This window comes from Aphis gossypii, unplaced genomic scaffold, assembly GCF_020184175.1.
Source record: "Aphis gossypii isolate Hap1 unplaced genomic scaffold, ASM2018417v2 Contig00708, whole genome shotgun sequence".
Lineage (NCBI taxonomy): Eukaryota > Metazoa > Arthropoda > Insecta > Hemiptera > Aphididae > Aphis > Aphis gossypii.
In genome coordinates this window covers 36,301-55,793 of record NW_026083240.1, presented here as the reverse complement: position 1 = coordinate 55,793, position 19,493 = coordinate 36,301, and the positions used below count along the sequence as shown (strand labels likewise).

The following is a 19,493-nucleotide window of genomic DNA, read 5'->3' as shown; positions in this document are numbered from 1 at the left end:
ATTTTGTGTATGGCCTCTAAATAAGTAGAATGCAAGTTTATTAGTTAAACTATATTTGAATTATTTCATGCATTAAATTCCTTGCCAAAAGTAAAACTTAAGTTCTTTTTTTTTTTTTTTTATCAATGGTTTAATGTTATATTACGTGAAATATATATTAAAATATGTACAGCTGTTATGGGTTCATTATTATATTAATTATATTGGCTTCAAACATTCTAAAGAACCTAACTCCAATGATATTATTATAATAATAATAATTATTATTTTATATAATTATATTTATATAATATGTGAGAAAAATGAGTTTATCATCTTTTTTATATAAACTAGCTGTTAGAAATAAAGTGTACAATAATACTTATTTCGTATGATAACTGTTGAATATAATATATACATTAATATGTGTGAACGGTAATATAGTACGTGTACGGTAACCTGGCGTATGTACAATAATATGATAACATGATAACCACGGCGGCTGGCGATGGATGTGGGGGTAGCGGGGTTACACGGTTACGTATCCGACGGCAGTGGCGGGGACGGGTGCGATGGTGGGATGTGGCTGTGGTGGCGGGTACGGCGGCGGCGGCGGGTCAGCGGGATAGGTTCCAGAAGCCCCATTTTAGACCTACTAATTTTATATCTTAATATCTTTAATTGTGGTAATAAGTAATAACTTTAGTATATGTATTGCCGAAGTGTGCTAATAACTAAAAATAACGCCTTAGTTTTTTTTTTTTATACCGTCTGTATAAAATAATTTTATACCGTGTGTATAATACCTTGTATAATACAGTTTTATACCACTCACATCTCTACGTATAAATGAAATACATGTAACAAATAAAATAAGTGACTGAGTGTCATGAAAGTGCTCAGGTGTTGATAGCTTTGGTACATCTGCCGTTGCTAGTCTTTGGACTTCTTTATATATTGTTTGCGTCGAATCGTAGTCTTCTGGATGGAAACAGGTGTCCTTGTAGTTGTTGTTGCAAATTTGGACAAGGATTTTATAATATGCAATAACATTTTAAATGCATCATTCGTGCACTATAATTATTGATGCGCTTACTATCCCGACACGTTTCATGGTCATAGTTTTTGTTGAACCAATATTTGATGCTTAGATTTTTTAAAGTGACATTTTGATTTTCTTGGAGTTAATTGATCCGGAGTTTTGATATCTCCATCAAAACACTTTATTTATCGCTAATGTTTAGGCGTTTCTAATACAAAATTGAAAATTCATGTGAATATGTTTTTAATCAATAATTGTGAGATAATTATTAAGACATACCATAAATCAATGGTTCAGTTTAAATTATTGTTTGAATATATGCTGAAGTAGATGGCATACACATAATTTGATTTTGATACAAATTCATGTTACTTGTAACTTAGAGAAGATAAATTAATGTAAAATCATTAATCAATCATGATGAAAGTTACTTGGTTGCATTTTACCTATTACAGACTGATTTTCGCATGAATCAGTTAAAATGCTCCAGCCATTAATTTTTTGAATACTGCCTACTGACATTAATGACCTAAATATGCCATAGAACAAAAACTATAAGAAATAGATTCATAACATTTAAGCAGTATACATAAGGTATTATTATATTATTATATTATCAAATTACTATTAAGTCCTTTTTAAAATAAAAAAAGGGTAATTAACTAAAAACATTTACTAACTTGTCAATGCATTTACCCAGATATGGGACAATAATAGCCCGTGCACCCGGTCGCCGTTACGTCGCGCGCAGTAATCACACACCGACCAACCTATATATTATTGCGTGTATAATATGTGTATAGCAACTCAAGAATAGTGGACGGGATCGCCGAGCAAATAGTCTGAGTGTTAGGTAGTGTGTGGTGAGTAGGTGTGTATGTGTATGTGGGTGTACTTATATTAAACTAATAATAAAAAAAATAATAACACGGTTCTTAATAACTGATAAGTAGTATTGCTATATTACTGGCAAAGGGCGATAAATTGATGATAATATTAAATGCACAGCAAAACCACACTATAAATATGATAATAATAATAAATACACAGACAGCTTTTAGTCAGACAAATAATATAATAATACGTACAAAAACTCACGGAGTTGTGGAGCGCAGACTGGCCAGCTGGTCCTATATAGCTATAATAATGAACAATACAATAATAAACAATAATACAATTTTTAAATACACTTCACAGTTCACAATTCAAATAATATTGTAAGGTATGTAAAATAACAGTTAGCACGTCCGGACACAATGTAGTACGACGGTGTACACAGCCGAGTACGATAGTACAATATCTACGCAATAATAATGATATTATATGAGTGGCGATTCACGCCCAATGAAACAGTAAAAATATTATAAAAAAGGACGATTCGCGTCCACGACACAGCAAAAAAATTATAGAGAGGACGATTCGCGCCCAATGACAATAATTTTGGAAAAACAACTTAATAATTAAAAATTGGCAATTCGCGCACGCAGTGGCGCAAATAGGAAAAATATTTAGGGGGGGCTCAAGCCCACATTTTTTTTAAAATTATAATTTATAACTACATACTTTTAAGAATGGTATCTGTATTTATTCATTTCTAAAAGTAGTTTAGTATCATACATAGTACATTTATATATATATATTATATAATATTATATAACATGAAATATTTACTCAAATAAATAGATATATTTAATGTAATTGTATACGCCTCTCGGTTTTTTCAAAAATATTTAGTAGGTCTTCATTATTGATAGGAATGTCTTTTTCTATATTCATAATACTTAAATTGCTGAACCTATCTTGATTCATACAAGTACGCAACCATGTTTTTATACGTCGCATAGTGGAAAATGATCTCTCACAGGTCGCTGTACTTACAGGAAAAGTAACAGCTACTTGAAAAATCTTACAAAAATTTATGCCATCATATAATGTTAAATGCTGTTTTATTTCCTCTAAACTAGAGTTTTCACCCAAAATGTTTCTTAAAACAGACATTTCAGACATCAGTGATTGATTACAAATTCCAAATAAATCCTGAACAAATATTAAACATTAGTTGAATGCTTGAAAAATAATAATGTATTTTACATGTACCGTGTAATGATCAATTAAAAATGAAGAACCTTCAAAATTCAATTTTAGTAAATTATCTACTGATGAGGCTACTTGAAAGCTTTCTTCAGAAAATCTTGTTTTTAAAACATTTATCATTGTATCTAATATACAATAATAAGCTTTCTTTTGCCAATAGTTTTTTTTTCGTTTCTACAATATCTACAGTATGATCATCACTAGCACTAGTTGTTGACAAACAAACAAAATCTTTGAGTTGAGATGGCTCTTTTCGTAATCTTTTCTTCGGTATAGCTATAACAAAATAAACAAATAATATAAAGTATAAAGTAAAATTAATTCAGTATTTTTATATTTTTTTTTACATTGCAAAGGAATTTCAAGAGAAATTTCATGTTTTGTGCTAAATTCAAGCATTTCATTCCAAAGTTTATCATAATGTTGTTCAAAATTACGATGTTGTTGTAAAGTTGTAATTACTCCATCTATTAAACATTTGGAATTACCGAGGGTTGCTGATTTTGATTGTAAATGGTTTGATAGTATATGAATAATTTTTAAGACTACCTCTAATATGAATAAATGTACTACAAAATAATCAGACTTAATTGTTGAAATAATACCTAAAATAATAAAAAAATAAGTTCAATATTTTTCACTAAATAATAAAATAAATTATGGTTACCATTAAATTATATAAATCTACATAAATCAATACCAATTGCTTCTGCGACATCTTTATTTTTTTGAGCATCAATTTCCTCTTTTAAAGACTGAATTAATACACCATAATTTTGTATGACTGAGCTGCAACTTTTAAAACGACAGGCCCATCTTGTTTCACTTAACTGAACTAATGATGTTTTTTTCAAACCAAGTTGGTTTTGAATTTCATTGAATTTTTTATTTTTTGAAGGGTATGAGAAATGTACGTATATGGCTTCTAGTCCATTAAATAATTTTCTAAGATCCTAAATAAACAAAATAAGGTTTTAATTATTATAAATTATTAATTGGTACTAAGTACCTAATAAAACATTTTTCAAACAAATAATAAATAATAGAATTACTTTCAAATATTTGCATGTGTCCACAATCACTAAATTTAATTTGTGAGCCATGCAATGGGTGTATTTAGCGTATGGATAAATTTGCTTAAGTTTAGTTTGGACACCTCCTTTCTGACCAGACATTACATTTGCTCCGTCAAAAGACTGGCCAACAATTGGAATATCAGATAAATTACAAAAATGTAAAAAGTCGATAATGGATGAATATAATGCATCAGCATTTTGACTATATGATACATCAACAAATCCTAAAAAACGTTCTTTCACCTCCAAATTGTTTGTATAACGGATACAGTTGGACATTTTCTCTTCCTTATGAGATCTGTATTCAAACACATTGGTATTTATTATTTTAAACTGTTACAAAATAACTAAGCATCATTCTTAAAAATATTTATTTTTATTTACCTGGCTTCATCACATGAAATGGAAAACATGCCACACTTTTTAACTTCAGAAACAATATTATCTCTCACATATGAAGCACAAATATTTATCAAATCATTTTGAATGGCCCAACTAGTATGATTAGTTGAGTTGAAATATATTTTTTTTCAAACTCAATATGATGTTTTGAAAACAACATGCACAGCTCTTTAAAATTACCTTAAATAAGAATTGAAATATTATACTTAATTTTTAAGGTAAACAAATCATAATAATCACAAAGAATATTATTTATTTATCCTTACCTTTATTTAAAGCATCATCATTTTCACGATGTCCCCTAAATGGAAGTCCCTGTCGTCCAAGAAATATAACAATATCAATTAAACATTTAATATACTGCCGATTTTTGTCAATGTGCTCCTTGTTGGCTGTTGATAATTTGGAGATGATACTACCTTGTTTTAAAGAATTTTTATATTCTAACCATCTGGACATACAATTAATGTGATTAATTGTTGAAGCGTGCAAATTTAGTTTTGATTTTTTGGTCTTTGAATCTCTTGACCCACAAATCTATAGACAATTAGATAAAATATTGTGTAAAATATATTGTAATTATTATAATTATGCCTATCATTTTACCTAATAGGTACATAATTTAGTCTTCATTTTATTTTAAGTTTAAAAAACATAGGTACCTACTTCAACTTTAAATTAATTATTAGAATTTTAATAAGAATAGTTGTGCAACTTACTTTTTTCCAGTTATTAAATCCTATAATAGTAAATGTATCTTCCATTTGACGAGCAGTTCCAAAAATACGACATGGAAAACAAAACAAGCTATCTTTTTTAATACTATATTCGAGCCAATTAAACTCACTAAAGTGAGAAGGTGTAAATCCTCGATTTTGACTTCCAAATTTTGTCTTAGGATACTCCTTTTTAAACATTTTTGAAAATCTTATTTATAATATTAATATACATAGAAGTTGTAATTGTTTGTCAAAAGGTGAACCCTGCAACCCTGAAAACAGTTTCTGAGTTACAATCTATTTCTGTCCCAACTTCAGTAATGAAACAAATTGGAGTAGATATAGCTTCATTACCAGAAGTTAATGGTAAAAAATATATAATTGTCGCTATAGATTACTTTAGCAAATGGTCTGAGATGGAAGCTATAGAAAATAAAACTGCAGATACAGTTGCTCGATTTTTATTTAAGCTTATCTGCAGACACTCTTGTATGTCTATTCAAATTAACGACCAGGGAAGGGAATTTGTTAATAGGGTTTCTAGTCATCTTCATGAGCTCACCGGCACAAAACAGCATGTAACATCTGCATATCATCCCCAGAAAAATGGACTAGTAGAAAGACAAAACAGAACAATTAAAAACATGCTTCTTAAAACATTATATAATGAGAATAATATTGACAAGTGGCCAGATGTCATTGATGGTGTTTTATTTGCACATCGATCTGTTCGTCATGAAACAACTAAGTATTCTCCTTTTTTTTTACTATATAACCGTGAACCTAAATTACCTGTGGATGTTGACGTTGAAGATTTTACTGATGAAATAGATGAAGAAGCACCAATCCACAAAGAGTATACTGAAATGCAATTGAAGATGTTTTGAATGTAACCACTTTTGAAAAAGATATCAACAAATTTTACATGTTCAAAGTTCTATCTTTAGCCAAGCTGCACAGAACATACTAAAAGGTCAGGAAAAACAAAGAAAATCGTTTAAAAAAAGACATTCAACAAAATCAACCCTTAAAGTAGGTATAATTAGTTCTTTTGAGAAATTGTGTGAGAGACGATCGGAAAGGAGGGTGGTCCAAAGCACCATATACTGGTCCATATACCATCTATAAAATACAAAAGAACAATAACTGTATTTTACAAAATATGCAGGGCAAATTATTTAAAAAAAACACATTCAATTTCTAACTTAAAATATATGTTGCCAAAAGTACAAAAAAAAATGTTAATAAGAAACACTACATAAAAAAAAAAATGAAATACAAATTGAAGATAATCAGTTGGATAATCCTAGCATTATATAGACACAAATAAAAAAGTATCTCCGACATAAACATAGAGTCACAACTGGAAGACAACTCCGATATAAATATTAAACACAATCAGAATCAACTCAAAAGGAATTTTCAACTGGGTAAGATATCCAAGTTCTTTAACCCAAAAGAAGAGCCAAATTATAATAAAATGGCATTATACCTCTATCATAAAAATTCAAACCATTTTGAAGTAGTAATAAAAGTAAAGAAACAGGGTCATTAAAATGAAGAATTGAATAATATTCAAAATAAAGTTAAAATTATAAACATTGTTAACTATTTAAGGTTTTTATTATTTATAAGTAGAATGAAAATTTTTATTAGACAGCTACATCTAAAAAGTTGATATTTTAGTTATTTTTTTGAAATTTTTTTTTATTGTATTAATTTATGAAAGTTGTTTTTTATTTTTTTTACTTGTATAAGGTATATTTATTTTATTTGTTAACTATCATGATTTATTAATTTAAAACAAAATAGAACCAAAGGGAGGTAACTTTAATAATAATTTGTAAAATATTCTAATATTTCATAACACATTAATTAAAAATTTAATGCATGAACTTATAAATCGTGAGTTTACATTTAATTTTAAAATATAATTTAATTTAATACTACCAAAAATAATAATATTATTTTTTTTTTTTTTACTTTTAATAAAAATATTTAGTATTACTTAATTTTTTAAAATTTGAATGATTATATCCTTTTCAATGTACAATATCAACAAACTGTTTCATCTCTCTTGATCTATCAATACAATAAGCTAAGTTTTCTTTTTCAAATAGTTGCAAATTGTCATTTGTATGAAATTTAACTCATTGAAAGTTTAGAAGTATTAAGCAATCTGAAATTGATTAAATTCAATTATTACATTTTTCACATTATTACAAAATTGGAAAAAGAGAGTATTTTTAATAACCAATCCTATATACCTACCACTTATGAAGTGGTAACAAGTAACTTTTTTATAATTAATCATTAATAGCTTAAATAGTTATGTGACATTTTTACTTGAGTGTTCTTCAATCCTATTCATGTAACATTTGTTTGTAGCTTATTTTTATATAATTCTGATAGCTTTAAGAGTACACTAATATTTGATTTATTTGACAATTGACAAATTAGCTGTTCCTGTTCTGTTTAATTTATTGCATCTACCTACAAAATGAAGTAATGTTAAATTATTGTTTACAGTCTACAGAATATTGATTAGGATGTTAAAATATAAAAATTATCATATTTAAGTACAAAGAAAAAAAAAGCAATGTCTATGTAGCACATTGACGATAACTGATAAGAATAATTACAGAATATCACCACTATATAGAATAAACATATCTGTGTAGAATATAGTTTAATTTAAATTTAATAAATGTAATACATGTATAGGTAAGTACTATCATATTAATCATTACTGCCTACTTTAGGAGTATTGGGATTTTCAGATTCAGAAGAAATGCAAGTATTACCTACAATAGGTCATTGAATTAATATGAAAATTATGTTTAAAGAGTAATAGGTACTGGTAATGCAAATTAAAAATGTTACAATGCAAACTTTAATTTAAATTTAAAGATTTAATAGATTTTTACTTACTGGTAGTGATAGGTTGATTTTTTGATTCTGCTTTACAGCTCACAATTCAACATTTATATTTATAAAATATTGAAAACATTTTGTAGACTAAAATTTATTTATTTAAGAAAAAAACTTCAATAGTTCATTCAAACAAAATTTCAAACTTGACGGAAATCAGCACTAAAAAATTTACGTATCAGACTTAATACCGCTTAATACCTATTATAATTGTTATATTTTACCCGTTGTCTCAAGGTTCACGAACTCATGTTCACATATTCTATTCGTGTAAGTTATACATTTATCTTATTTCTTCAATGAAAATTAGATTAGGACCTAACCTGTCCTGTCCGTAGTCACCCACACGTTTTAAAATAATTTAAGCAATGTGAGAATAAATAAATAACACTTAATAAACACTTATACACACGTAAATTATTACTGACAAGTTAACGAGTCGACTGACGAACACTGCATTCAAAATTCAAATATGTCTATTTGTTGTTGTGTTTCAGTGGTTATCAGTTTGATAATTTTAAAATCCAAAAATAGATCATATTGTATTTACCTCCATAACATAATAATAATATGGTATGATAATATTATGTAATCAATGAATAGTATTTTCTATGGATTATATCAAGATATCATATTATATAAGTTAATCTATACTTATTAAATAGCCATAATATTTAGAATGTGTTCATAGTGCAGAATGTTTTAGTGCAAGGGAATGAAATTTGGTCAGGTTAAAGTGGGGAAAAAAAGGTAAATAATAAGTATAAATACTAGTACCTACTGTTCAATATATAAAGCTGTATTAATATATGGTTTAAAAAGTATATAAATATTTTGAAAATTTCAATGACGTACCTATTAAGTTAATAGTAATACACATAATGGTGAAAAGCTTCAAGTCTATGAATAATATGTTTTGAATTAGGTACAACAATGAACAAAATTATTAAAATCGTAAATCTAAGTTTAAATATCAAATCACATCAAACTTCAAATGTCTATAAAAATATTTGTAAGTTATAATATTTACCAATAGAATCTAGAAAATATTATCTATATTTGGTAAAAATTCAATATTCAAGTATCTATAACACAATTTTTCAAAAAAACTAATACAAAAAATACTAAAATCGGTTTTGTCAAAAACTTTTTGTTTTTTAAAAATGCATTGAAATTGAAACCGAAGCTGCATTTTTTCTGATAGTTACAAAAAAGGCTTTGTAAACCAAATAATGAACCTATTGTAAACTCAAGACATTCATCTCTCCACTCGGAATCTAAAATGAAGACACCGACTAGATCCACTTATATTCTAAGTTAGACATAAAGGTTTATAAGTTGTCTTTTAAAAGTAATTTATAAATTATTACAATTTTAATTTATTGAGTTAAGTTAAAGTAAAAGATTTATGTATTGTCTACCTACATAAATTGTTAGTATAGTGTCAATCTTTATGAATGTAAGAATTCAAACACATTATAAATACCTAAACATATTGTTTCTAAATCGAATACCTAATTTTTTAAATCTAGTGGATTTTTACCCCGGGGTAAATATTCCCTTGTGAAAATATCACCTGTGAAATTTTACTGGGGTAAAATATGCCTAGCGAGATTTTACTTGGGGTAAATAATCGCTAGTGATATTTTAACTCAGTGGGGTAAAATATCACTGAGGTACATTTTCGCGGTTACACCGGTATACGTGTTAAGACATTCTGACCGTATTTAAGGAGTTTAGTATATGCAACCACATGTTCATGGTTATTAGGTCAACATAATAGGACACTCGATCTCCGATGGTACATCACAGATAGACAATAAATTGTTATAGCGATTTCGGTGTTCAAGTTTAAAATATAATAGTATTGATCCATTTTAGGTATTAATAAGCAGCAGTACCTGCAGCACCTTTAGTACCAACAATACCTGAAGCAATAAGTAAGAACTTTATATATATATATATATATATATGTTTATAATTGAGTATTATAATATTTAATGTTTTTTCAGATGGTAATATGTTTGAAGACAGTGACGATGAATTGTGTGTTCAATTGTTGGAAAAGGTCGGAAATAGTGAATTATGTAAAAGTATGATACACTTTATAAGCTATACATACCTACATAATATAACACTAATAAATGTTTTTTAGCTAATGCCAAACAACAGGACATGCTTGAAATAGACCCAACATTTTCGTGGAAAATAATCCAGTTGAAACGTCTAACAAAAGTATTTAATTAACATTTTTATGAAACACTTATATTATATATTATAAGTACATTTTTTAGGTAAGCGTATACACGTTGGCACCACGGTCGGAACAGAAGAAAAAAGAAAAAAAGCGAAACTAATAGAACCAGCAACTAAAACTTCACTTTTAGAATCAAATTTGTTCAGCATTTATAATAAGAAAAATAGATTTATAAAAAAATATAATGCTTTTATGATTGACTATAGTATAACATTAAAACCTGTGCCGGGGAATTTAGATATAGTTAGTTTAAACGCACTATTTGAGGATGGATTAGAAAATATGATAACAAATATTAAAACAATTACAAATTTTACTGATGGGGACATTGTTAATATGCACGCAGACAATCTGAAGTTTTTTTTCGCTAATATCCACAGGTAACATGACATCCAATATCTCAGGCAGAAAATTTTAAATAAAATTTGTAGTATATTAACATCGGATCAGTCTGTGAATATTAACGAAACGGTATTCAGTTTTCAAGTTAAAATAATGCCTAAAGGTCGTAAACCTTTTTTTTTTTTTTCCTGTTTTAACCGACGACGCCGCCATCGTTTATTGACGGTATCAAAAATTAATATATACATGGGAGGCAGACGGGACAGCTCCCCGACTTACCCCGTTCAAGCATTTTAAGTTTTGCATTATCAATTAGGACTTCTTTCTGACCTTCTCGGGCCGACCGGAGTCCGCCGCCCTTGAATTCGCGTGCCTGTCATACGATTGGCGAGCCGACCGGAGTCCACCGCTCTGGATGTTTCGTTCTCCATCAGGGCGGTCGCACGTTCCCCTGTGCCCTTCGCTGGGCCTGTTCCTCGCGTTCATCCTTTTCCTTGGTCGACAGAATCGTCTCGACCATGCGGATGAACTCCACGCGATTAGTTCCGAACTGTCTGATAATTCTCCTTCGGGCTTGGACGTCTTCCGGCAAGTCATGTGGCAGGGGACCACACAGGATTTCCTCAACGTCGCCCGCGTTCGGAGGTCGCCTCATAATCTCAGTCATTCGAACGCGGTCGTCAAGCCATCTCGGGCAGGTAAAAACCGTATGCTCAACAGTGTCGTCGAGGTCAACGCAGTATACGTAATAGCGGTCGTCCGCCCGATTTAACCTCTTCAGGTAGCTCCGGAAGCACCCGTGCCCCGAAAGCACCTGCGTCAGACGGAAAGTCAGGGTTAGCGGTGGCTTTATTAACCAGCGCCCAACGTCAGGGAGGAGCCGGTATGTCCATCTGCCTTTATTAGACCGGTCCCACCGAGCTTGCCAAGCTGCAATGCTGATTATTCTCTCTTGGTTTTTAACGGCGCTCGAGGCGACATCAGCCTGTTCGTCCAGGCGAATCCGAAATCTAGCCCTTTCTGTTGCTAGCAGGTCTACAGGTAGCATTGAGGCCAATACTGACGAAGCTTCGGCCGAGACTGTCCTATAGGCACGTGTTATGCGGAGTGCGACGGTCCTCTGCGCTCTTGCCAGTTCTGCGCGATTGTTAGCCGTTTTTGTCCCGCGGACGGCCCAGGTTGGCGAGGCGTACAGCATCTTACTGTTTGCCACAGTGCCAAGAGGCGCTCTTTTGCTTTGCGACGGTCCGCCGATGTTGGGCATCAGTCTGCCTATGGCTGTCGCTGAGTCGGTAGCCTTGCGGGAGGCCTGTGCTTGGTGAAAGAGAACCGAGTGTCGATCTCAACACCGAGGTATCGCATTGATTGTTTGATAGGAATTACGTGTCCTTCAACCAGAAGCTCCGGGTTGTTGTATTTGTTTTTCCTTGTCAGAACTACAGCCTCAGTTTTGGTGGGGGCTAGCTTCAGTCCGGTTTGTTCCATCCAAGCCGATACCTTACCTAACACAGGATTGAGCAGGGTAGCGGCTGCTTCGCCTGTGCGGGCGATGCCTATGACGCACACATCATCGGCAAATGCCACGATTTGGACACCCGAAGGGGTTTCCATGTCTAATAAATCGTCGTAAAAGACATTCCACAAGGCCGGTAGAAGACCGAGCCCTGGGGCACGCCGCACGTCGTACTTCGACGGTGGAATGTTTCGCCAACCAATATGGATCGATCCTGTAGGTAAGATCTTATCATTTTCACGAGGTACGAGGGTACATTCTTAACCCGGAGGGCATTATCCACCTTCTTCCAGGGAGCCGTGTTGAATGCATTCTTCACATCTAGAGACACAGCCACGCAAATATCCCTGTGCTATGCCGCGCCTAACGCTGCGCCGTGTGCGGCGTTCAGCAGTCGTTCCATTGCGTCAGAAGTCGAGCTGCCTTGGCGAAACCCGTATTGGTTTGGTGATCTATGACTGGTGCTATCGAGGTGCGTGTCGAGTCTTGCCAGAATTAGCCGCTCTAAGAGTTTCCCCGAGGAATCAAGCATATACAGAGGCCTCTAGCTGGACGGTTCGGTTGTCGGCTTGCCGGGGCCTTTGTGCAATATTACCAGTCTGGATTCCTTCCATCGGGAAGGGAAGGTGGTGTTGGCCAAGCAGTTGTTGTAGACGCTGAGTAGGATGTTAGGCTTCCGGAGGAACACCTTGGCTAGAACCTCGTTGGGGATACCATCGGGGCCGGTTGCCTTACCGGGAGGAATTCTTTTGCAGACTTGGGCCAGTTCGGTAAGGGGAAGTCTTCAACGGTTTCATCTTCTGCGGTTTCTAGTGGGTGGGGCTCGAGTGCCCGGTCCGTCGCTGGGGGGTTCGGTAAGAGGTGATCGGCGATCTCTGACTCCATTCCTGGACGTTGACGACCGATGCGTTTGGTGACGACTTTTTAAGGAAGACCCCGGAGTCAACGGATCTGCATAGGTCGGACCAGCATTTAGCCTGGGAGGATCTTATTGCCTGCCGCAATATCTTTCTCTTGACCTTATATGCGGTTCGGTGAACATCCAGTTGTTCGTGTGACTCTCGCCTTCTAGCTGTCCTGTGGTAGCTCCTACGCAGTCGACCGTATTCGTCGCATAGCGTGGCAATTTCTTGGTTCCACCAGTGGGCTTGCCTTCTGCCGTGAGACGGTGGTGCCCTGGGCGGCATGCATGCGTCGCAAGCAGATGTCAAGTATGAAATGAGCAGCTTGATCAGTGGGCGTGTTTTCATCAGTAGCGGGCAGAGGTGCTGTTGCCAGATGAGAAGTTAGTGCGTCTAAATTGATCTATCTGTAGGCCCATCCCCTGAGGCGTTCCGGGAGATCGTCCTGATCAGGAATCCGTTAAAATCGTTCTAACCGGAACTGGATGTATCTGTGGTCACTCGCCGATTCGACTTCGTCCATCACTCTCCAATGGGTGAGGGTGAGGCAAGGTTGGCAGCGGTGGAACGTGACGTCGATCACCCACTCAGCGTTTATTCTGTGGTACGTAGGCTTGGTACCAACGTTGCCGACCAACAGGTCCAAACTAGCAGCTAGGTCAGCTAATTGGTCGCCTCTAGCATCATTCCGCGCTGAGCCCCACTACTGCGACCAGGCATTAAAATCGCCTCCGATGATAACCGAGCAGTGCAAATCTACCGAGCGAACAGACTGCTCGACGTCTCCCAGGAAGTTGGCGAAGTTGGCATCCGTGTCGTTCCGGGAGATGTAGCAGCTGTATATCCTAATGCCCCGTGACTGAATCCAGGCGAAGCCGCGACCCGCCCGGATCGAGTCAGGTACAAAGTCAGCGGTGGCCATGAGAGCAACTGCACAAGTTCCGTCGGTGCTGGCTACCCATCGGTCGTCATGAGTCGAGTTCCAGTTCTGTTCAGATACTATGAGAATTTGAGCTCCAGTTGCAGCGGAAGTCTGTTGGAGCAAGCTATGTGGTATGGAACTCCGTTGAAGATTGACCTGTAGGCAGCGAATCATTGCAGCGTGCTTACTCCATCTCCGCTGCCTACCTGCCAAGACTGGGTTTGTGGATTGCGCCTTGTTGGCTTCTTGATTGCCTCCTTCTTAGCTTTGCACATACCTGAGCCTGGCTTATGCTCGTAACGGTCGAAGCCAGCTCTCTCACACTCTACGCATAAGTCTTTGTCTGCCGGGCATTGTTTTAGCTCGTGCCCTGGTTCTCCACAACGTTTGCAATTGAACGATAGGTCAGGCCCGGAGCAATTACCACTTTGGTGTCCAAATTCGTGGCATCGGAAGCACTTTTCTGGTTCAGGCCGCCTAGGGCGAACGCGGCACATTGTCCATCCAATTGGTACTCGGCTTATACTAGAGGCGGCGGCTCTAGTCATTCTGGCAGTAGCAATCTGCTGGCCGGACCTAGTGGGCCAGAGACCAGTGATCTGCATAGCCTGCCGTTCACGGATGGCTGCTTGGTCGTCATCAGATCCTGGTATTGCCGCCCGCAATGCTGACAGGACCTCATCCTCGGTTGCCACTGCATCGACGTCAACAATCTCGACTATAGCATACTGGCTAAGCTGCGATACTCTTCTGACAGCGTCAAACAGCCTGGTAGTAATGGCCGACGACAACTTCTGTGCTGCTACTGCAGATCCAGCACCTTTGTCTAGCTCGACTAGCAGATGACCATCCCTGGTTTTACGCATGCCGGTTACCTGAGCTCCCAGCTCCGTCAATTTTATCTCTTTGTTCTGCCTAATTGCGCAAACGGTGTCTGCGTATGACGAGCCAGCCGCCAGCTTGACTAAGACAGCCGGGGGCTTAGCTCTGTGCTAGGCCCCTGTTCTCAGAGGTATGTGTTGGCCCACCGTTCTACCATTGGGAGGTGCTGAGGTTGTTTTCCTACCACCGACTTCCTTCCACCCTTCGCCATCCGTCTCCATCGCCGATTCAGCTCCATCGTCGGTGTGAGTAGTTATCTCTGCCGGCCCACGAGCACCTGCCTTACTCGGTCGACGTCTTGTTGACTCCTTCTTCCGTCGCTCCTGTTCACTCTCCCACCAGTTAGGGGTCAATATGGTGTCCGTCCCAGCGTCAACCATAACCGGCCCGTCAATGCCCCTGACCACTGGGTCGGTCACCAAGTCGTCCCTCAGTTTCTTAGCTGGGGGAAGAAGTGGTGACCTCAGTTTCCCCTTTCTTGTTAACATCGGAGCCACGACGTCGAAAATATCTTCCAGTATCCTAATGAGACGGTTGGTTCCCGAGTTATCTCCCCTTGTCTCGCTTCGATCATTGCTGTTTTCAGCAAGGATTTGATGCACGCCAGTCCCGCCTCTACCTGATTCCCACTGTCCTCCGCCATGAAGGTAGGTATTGTTATGGCGACCTTTCGTTTAACACCCGTAAGTGGTGTAGTGTAGGTGTACGGTGCACAATCTGTTACCCATCGGACTGGAGTTGGGGTCACCAGATTCGGTTTCCATGGTGCCATCATCGTCACCATGGTTGCCACGATTCATGCTTCTGCGACGTAGTGGTTTATTAGCTATGCGTCACCCTGTATTTCATACAGTGTGTAGGTATGTTGTTGTTTGGATTCCGCCTCGACCGTACGCCGCCCGATCCGCGATACGGGTTCAGCGATAACGGCGGCGACGACAGCTCGCCGACTGACCTTTGGCCTGCCGCTCACCGATACGAAAGAGTAATAATGTGATAAACTGCCCTTATGGGGGAGATTTTTATAGGGCCGACTCGAAACCGACACTGGTCTCTTCGCGCACTTTTTTGGCACTTTTCAGTACAAATATCATAAAAAACTGTTAACAATTGCCAGCTGGAAGCGCCTTGATATCAGGACGGTGCTAATACGCATGCTACTGCTACGACAGCCACCGCTGAACTTAAAGGTGGTAAACCTAAACCATCTTGGGAATACTTGAATATTTTTACCAAAAACAAAAGATGTGTAACAGAAATTAATAATCAAGATGAATTATGTCGCCCCCGTGCTATTTTAGTTGGATTATCGTACAAGACTGCTGATATATTGGGACATAAATTAACCAATAGCCAAATAAAAGACCTACGGAATGGCAGAAATAATATACAAACACGTTTCACAAAGCAACTATGTCAAAAATTAAAAATATTTGATAACCGATCGTTTACCTACCACGATATAGAAAATGTCGAAAAATTGTTTAACATTCAATTGAAAGTAGTGAATGTGGATAATTTTTGTGAAATCGACTACTCGGGAAATGAAAATAGAATTAAGATTTATCTATTGAAAAAAAATTATCATTTTCATACTATTTATTCCATGCCTTCGTTTAAGGAACGTGTATACTACTGCGAATTATGTGATACGGGGTATAATAATAATAAAAATAAACACGTGTGTAAAAAAGGACCCGGGCTAAAGTGTAAGCTGTGTAACGAAAAATATATCCATGACTTCAGAAAAGAAAAACATTTTTGTTAAGAGTGCAACCGTTACTGTGTCGATGTCGAATGTTTAAGAAAGCATAGAAATGTTTGCGATAAGGAGTATAAATGCAGTGGATGTAAATTAATCGTACAAAGAAATGACCGCACACACAATAGCGTTTGCGGATATGGAAAATGCCATAATTGTAAACAAGAAAACATCAAATTGTGTCTACATGAATGTTTTATGCAACGAAAAATAGGAAAAGGAGGATATTGTGTGGAAGCCTGCGTTTGTAACAACAAATTATCAGAAAAACGGAAAGACTGTACGTTCACAACGAATTATATATTTTTCGATTACGAAGCCCAACAAAACACAGGAACACACATACCAAATATGGTAATTGTGCACAATTTTGAAGGTACAAATTATGTGTTTTCGACAAATGACGTGGCCACGGCTAATGATAAATTTTGCAAATGGGCACTAAGTAAAGATATGAAAGGAACAACATACATAGCACACAATTAAAAATCATATGATACATATTTTATAATACAATACATTTTAAAACACATGCCAACAGTTAAATACGATATAATTCGTAACGGGACAAAAGTTATGATGCTCGAAATAAAAGAAGGGGGCTTGAACATAAAATTCATCGATAGCCTTAATTTTATACAGTCTAAACTATCTGACTTCCCAAAAACGTTTGGACTTACAGAAGCGAAAAAAGGATACTTTCCACATTTTTTCAATACTCCAGAAAATCAACGTTATATAGGACCTTTACCAAACAAATCGTATTACGGTTATAATTCTATGACAACGAAACAAAGAACAGCTTTTATAAATTGCCATGATGAAATGACAAATAACAATATTATACATTTAATTTCAAAAAAGAGTTGGAAGAATATTGTAATTCGGACGTTGACATTTTACGAAGAGGATGTTTAGAACTCAGAAAACAATTTTTGGATGTGTGCAACATTGACACCTTTAAATACATAACCATTGCGAGTGTATGTATTGGCAATTTATCGGAAGAGTGTCTTGTCAAATTCCACTATAGCAGTCGTTCAAAATGTGAAAAAAGAGAAATTTTCAGACGAATCAATCAAGTGGTTGAAAAGCAAAATATTAAATGGAAATTAAAATTAAAAGCATGCATTAAACGGCGGAGAAGCTGTCATATGCGGTGCTAAGTCGACGGTTATGATGTGTCGGAAAAAAAAGTATATCAGTATCATGGATGTTTCTGGCATGGCTGTCCGGATTGATTCAACCCTAATGATACAAACCCCGTTAATAAACACTCCATGACCGATTTATACAACAACACAATTAGACGGACAACTCAATTGAAAGAAAATGGGTACCAGATTGAAGAAATATGGAGTTGTAAATGGAAAAAGCACGCCGATTATAAGCAAATGATGCAATATCCAGATGATGTGATTGAGCCACTAAACCCACGAGATGCATTTTTCGGAGGAAGAACTAACGCTACAAAATTAATGGTTAAAAATAAAAAAATTAAATACATCGATGTATGCAGTTTATACCCGACAGTAATGTATTATGATAATTACCCGTAGGCCATCCTAAAAAGATTTTTAATCCATCAATTAAAAAATATTCGGAATCAAATTGGTATGGTTTTATCAAATGCAAATTATTACCACCGACCAATTTATATCATCCCGTACTCCGATAAAATCTAAAAAATTAGTATTTACACTTTGTAATCAATGTCATCTTGATAAAAAAAGACAGTGTACACACAACGCTGATCAGAAGTCACTTACCGGAACTTGGACACAGACGAAGTGCAAAAAGCTATAGAGAAAGTTATAAAATACTAAAAATTTATGAAGTGCGACATTTTGAAAAAAAATCTAATACATTGTTTAAAGAATATATAAAACGATTTTTAAAAATTAAGCTAGAAACTAGCTCTTGGAAAAATGACTATCGAACAGTTAATGATTATATTTTAGCAGTAAAAAATGCAGTGGGAATCGATTTGATATAGAAAATATAAAAGAAAATCCTGGATTAAGAGCACTTGCTAAAATATACCTGAATTCGTTTTGGGGTAAGTTTGGACAATGACCTAATCAAACAAAAACCGAGATCATATCAAAACCGGACAGATGGTATCAAGTATTGTTGGACAGTAAACTAGAAATTGAAAACATAGTGTTTTTGACGGATGATTTAGTCGAAGTTTCTTATAAACAAATTAACGAATACGTCGGAAACGAACTTAATACCAACATTTACATAGCGGCTTTCACAACATCAAATGACAGATTAAGATCAGGACCTCCCGAAGGGGGGTTTTAGGGGGTGTCCCACCCCCCCCCCAAGTGTACAATATGTACATTTGAGTTGGCATATTGATACATTAAGTATTTGAGTTGGAATTCGACAAATTAAAATTTTTTGTATACAATTTATAAATAATTTTGTAAATACTACATAGTACAAAATAAATATGATGTCATAATAATTTATTAATATATCATAATTTATAATAATTATGAAGGTATATAAGTTAATTTTCCGATTACCAACTGGAACTGTCCAAGGTCCAACACAAATAATATAACACAATTTAAGTATCTCTTAATGTGACAATGTTAAATGTATTATACATAATATAAGATATAAGTATATAATTTTATAACATTATACAAATTTGTC

The 19,493-nt window shown here is 35.2% G+C and overlaps 2 protein-coding genes and 1 long non-coding RNA gene across 3 annotated transcripts; all 3 read right to left on the bottom strand.

Moving 5' to 3' along the window:
* Window positions 1–2,697: 2,697 nt before the first annotated feature.
* Window positions 2,698–3,263, bottom strand: LOC114133074 (uncharacterized). Its single transcript, XM_027998697.2, has 2 exons — window positions 3,119–3,263; window positions 2,698–3,058 (listed from the first exon to the last, which is right to left on the bottom strand). The coding sequence occupies exons 1-2, from the start codon at window positions 3,233–3,235 to the stop codon at window positions 2,711–2,713; spliced, it is 465 nt and encodes a 154-aa protein (XP_027854498.2). The 5' UTR covers window positions 3,236–3,263; the 3' UTR covers window positions 2,698–2,710.
* Window positions 3,264–3,599: 336 nt separating this feature from the next.
* Window positions 3,600–4,302, bottom strand: LOC114133075 (zinc finger protein 862-like). Its single transcript, XM_027998698.2, has 4 exons — window positions 4,168–4,302; window positions 3,816–4,068; window positions 3,666–3,720; window positions 3,600–3,612 (listed from the first exon to the last, which is right to left on the bottom strand). Exons 1-4 carry the CDS (start codon window positions 4,288–4,290, stop codon window positions 3,600–3,602), a joined length of 444 nt encoding a protein of 147 aa, XP_027854499.2. The 5' UTR covers window positions 4,291–4,302.
* A 59-nt stretch (window positions 4,303–4,361) lies between these two features.
* LOC126555097 (uncharacterized) lies at window positions 4,362–5,123 on the bottom strand. Its single transcript, XR_007606766.1, has 3 exons — window positions 4,860–5,123; window positions 4,576–4,773; window positions 4,362–4,489 (listed from the first exon to the last, which is right to left on the bottom strand). It is a non-coding gene; the product is annotated as an uncharacterized LOC126555097 (long non-coding RNA).
* Window positions 5,124–19,493: the final 14,370 nt, after the last annotated feature.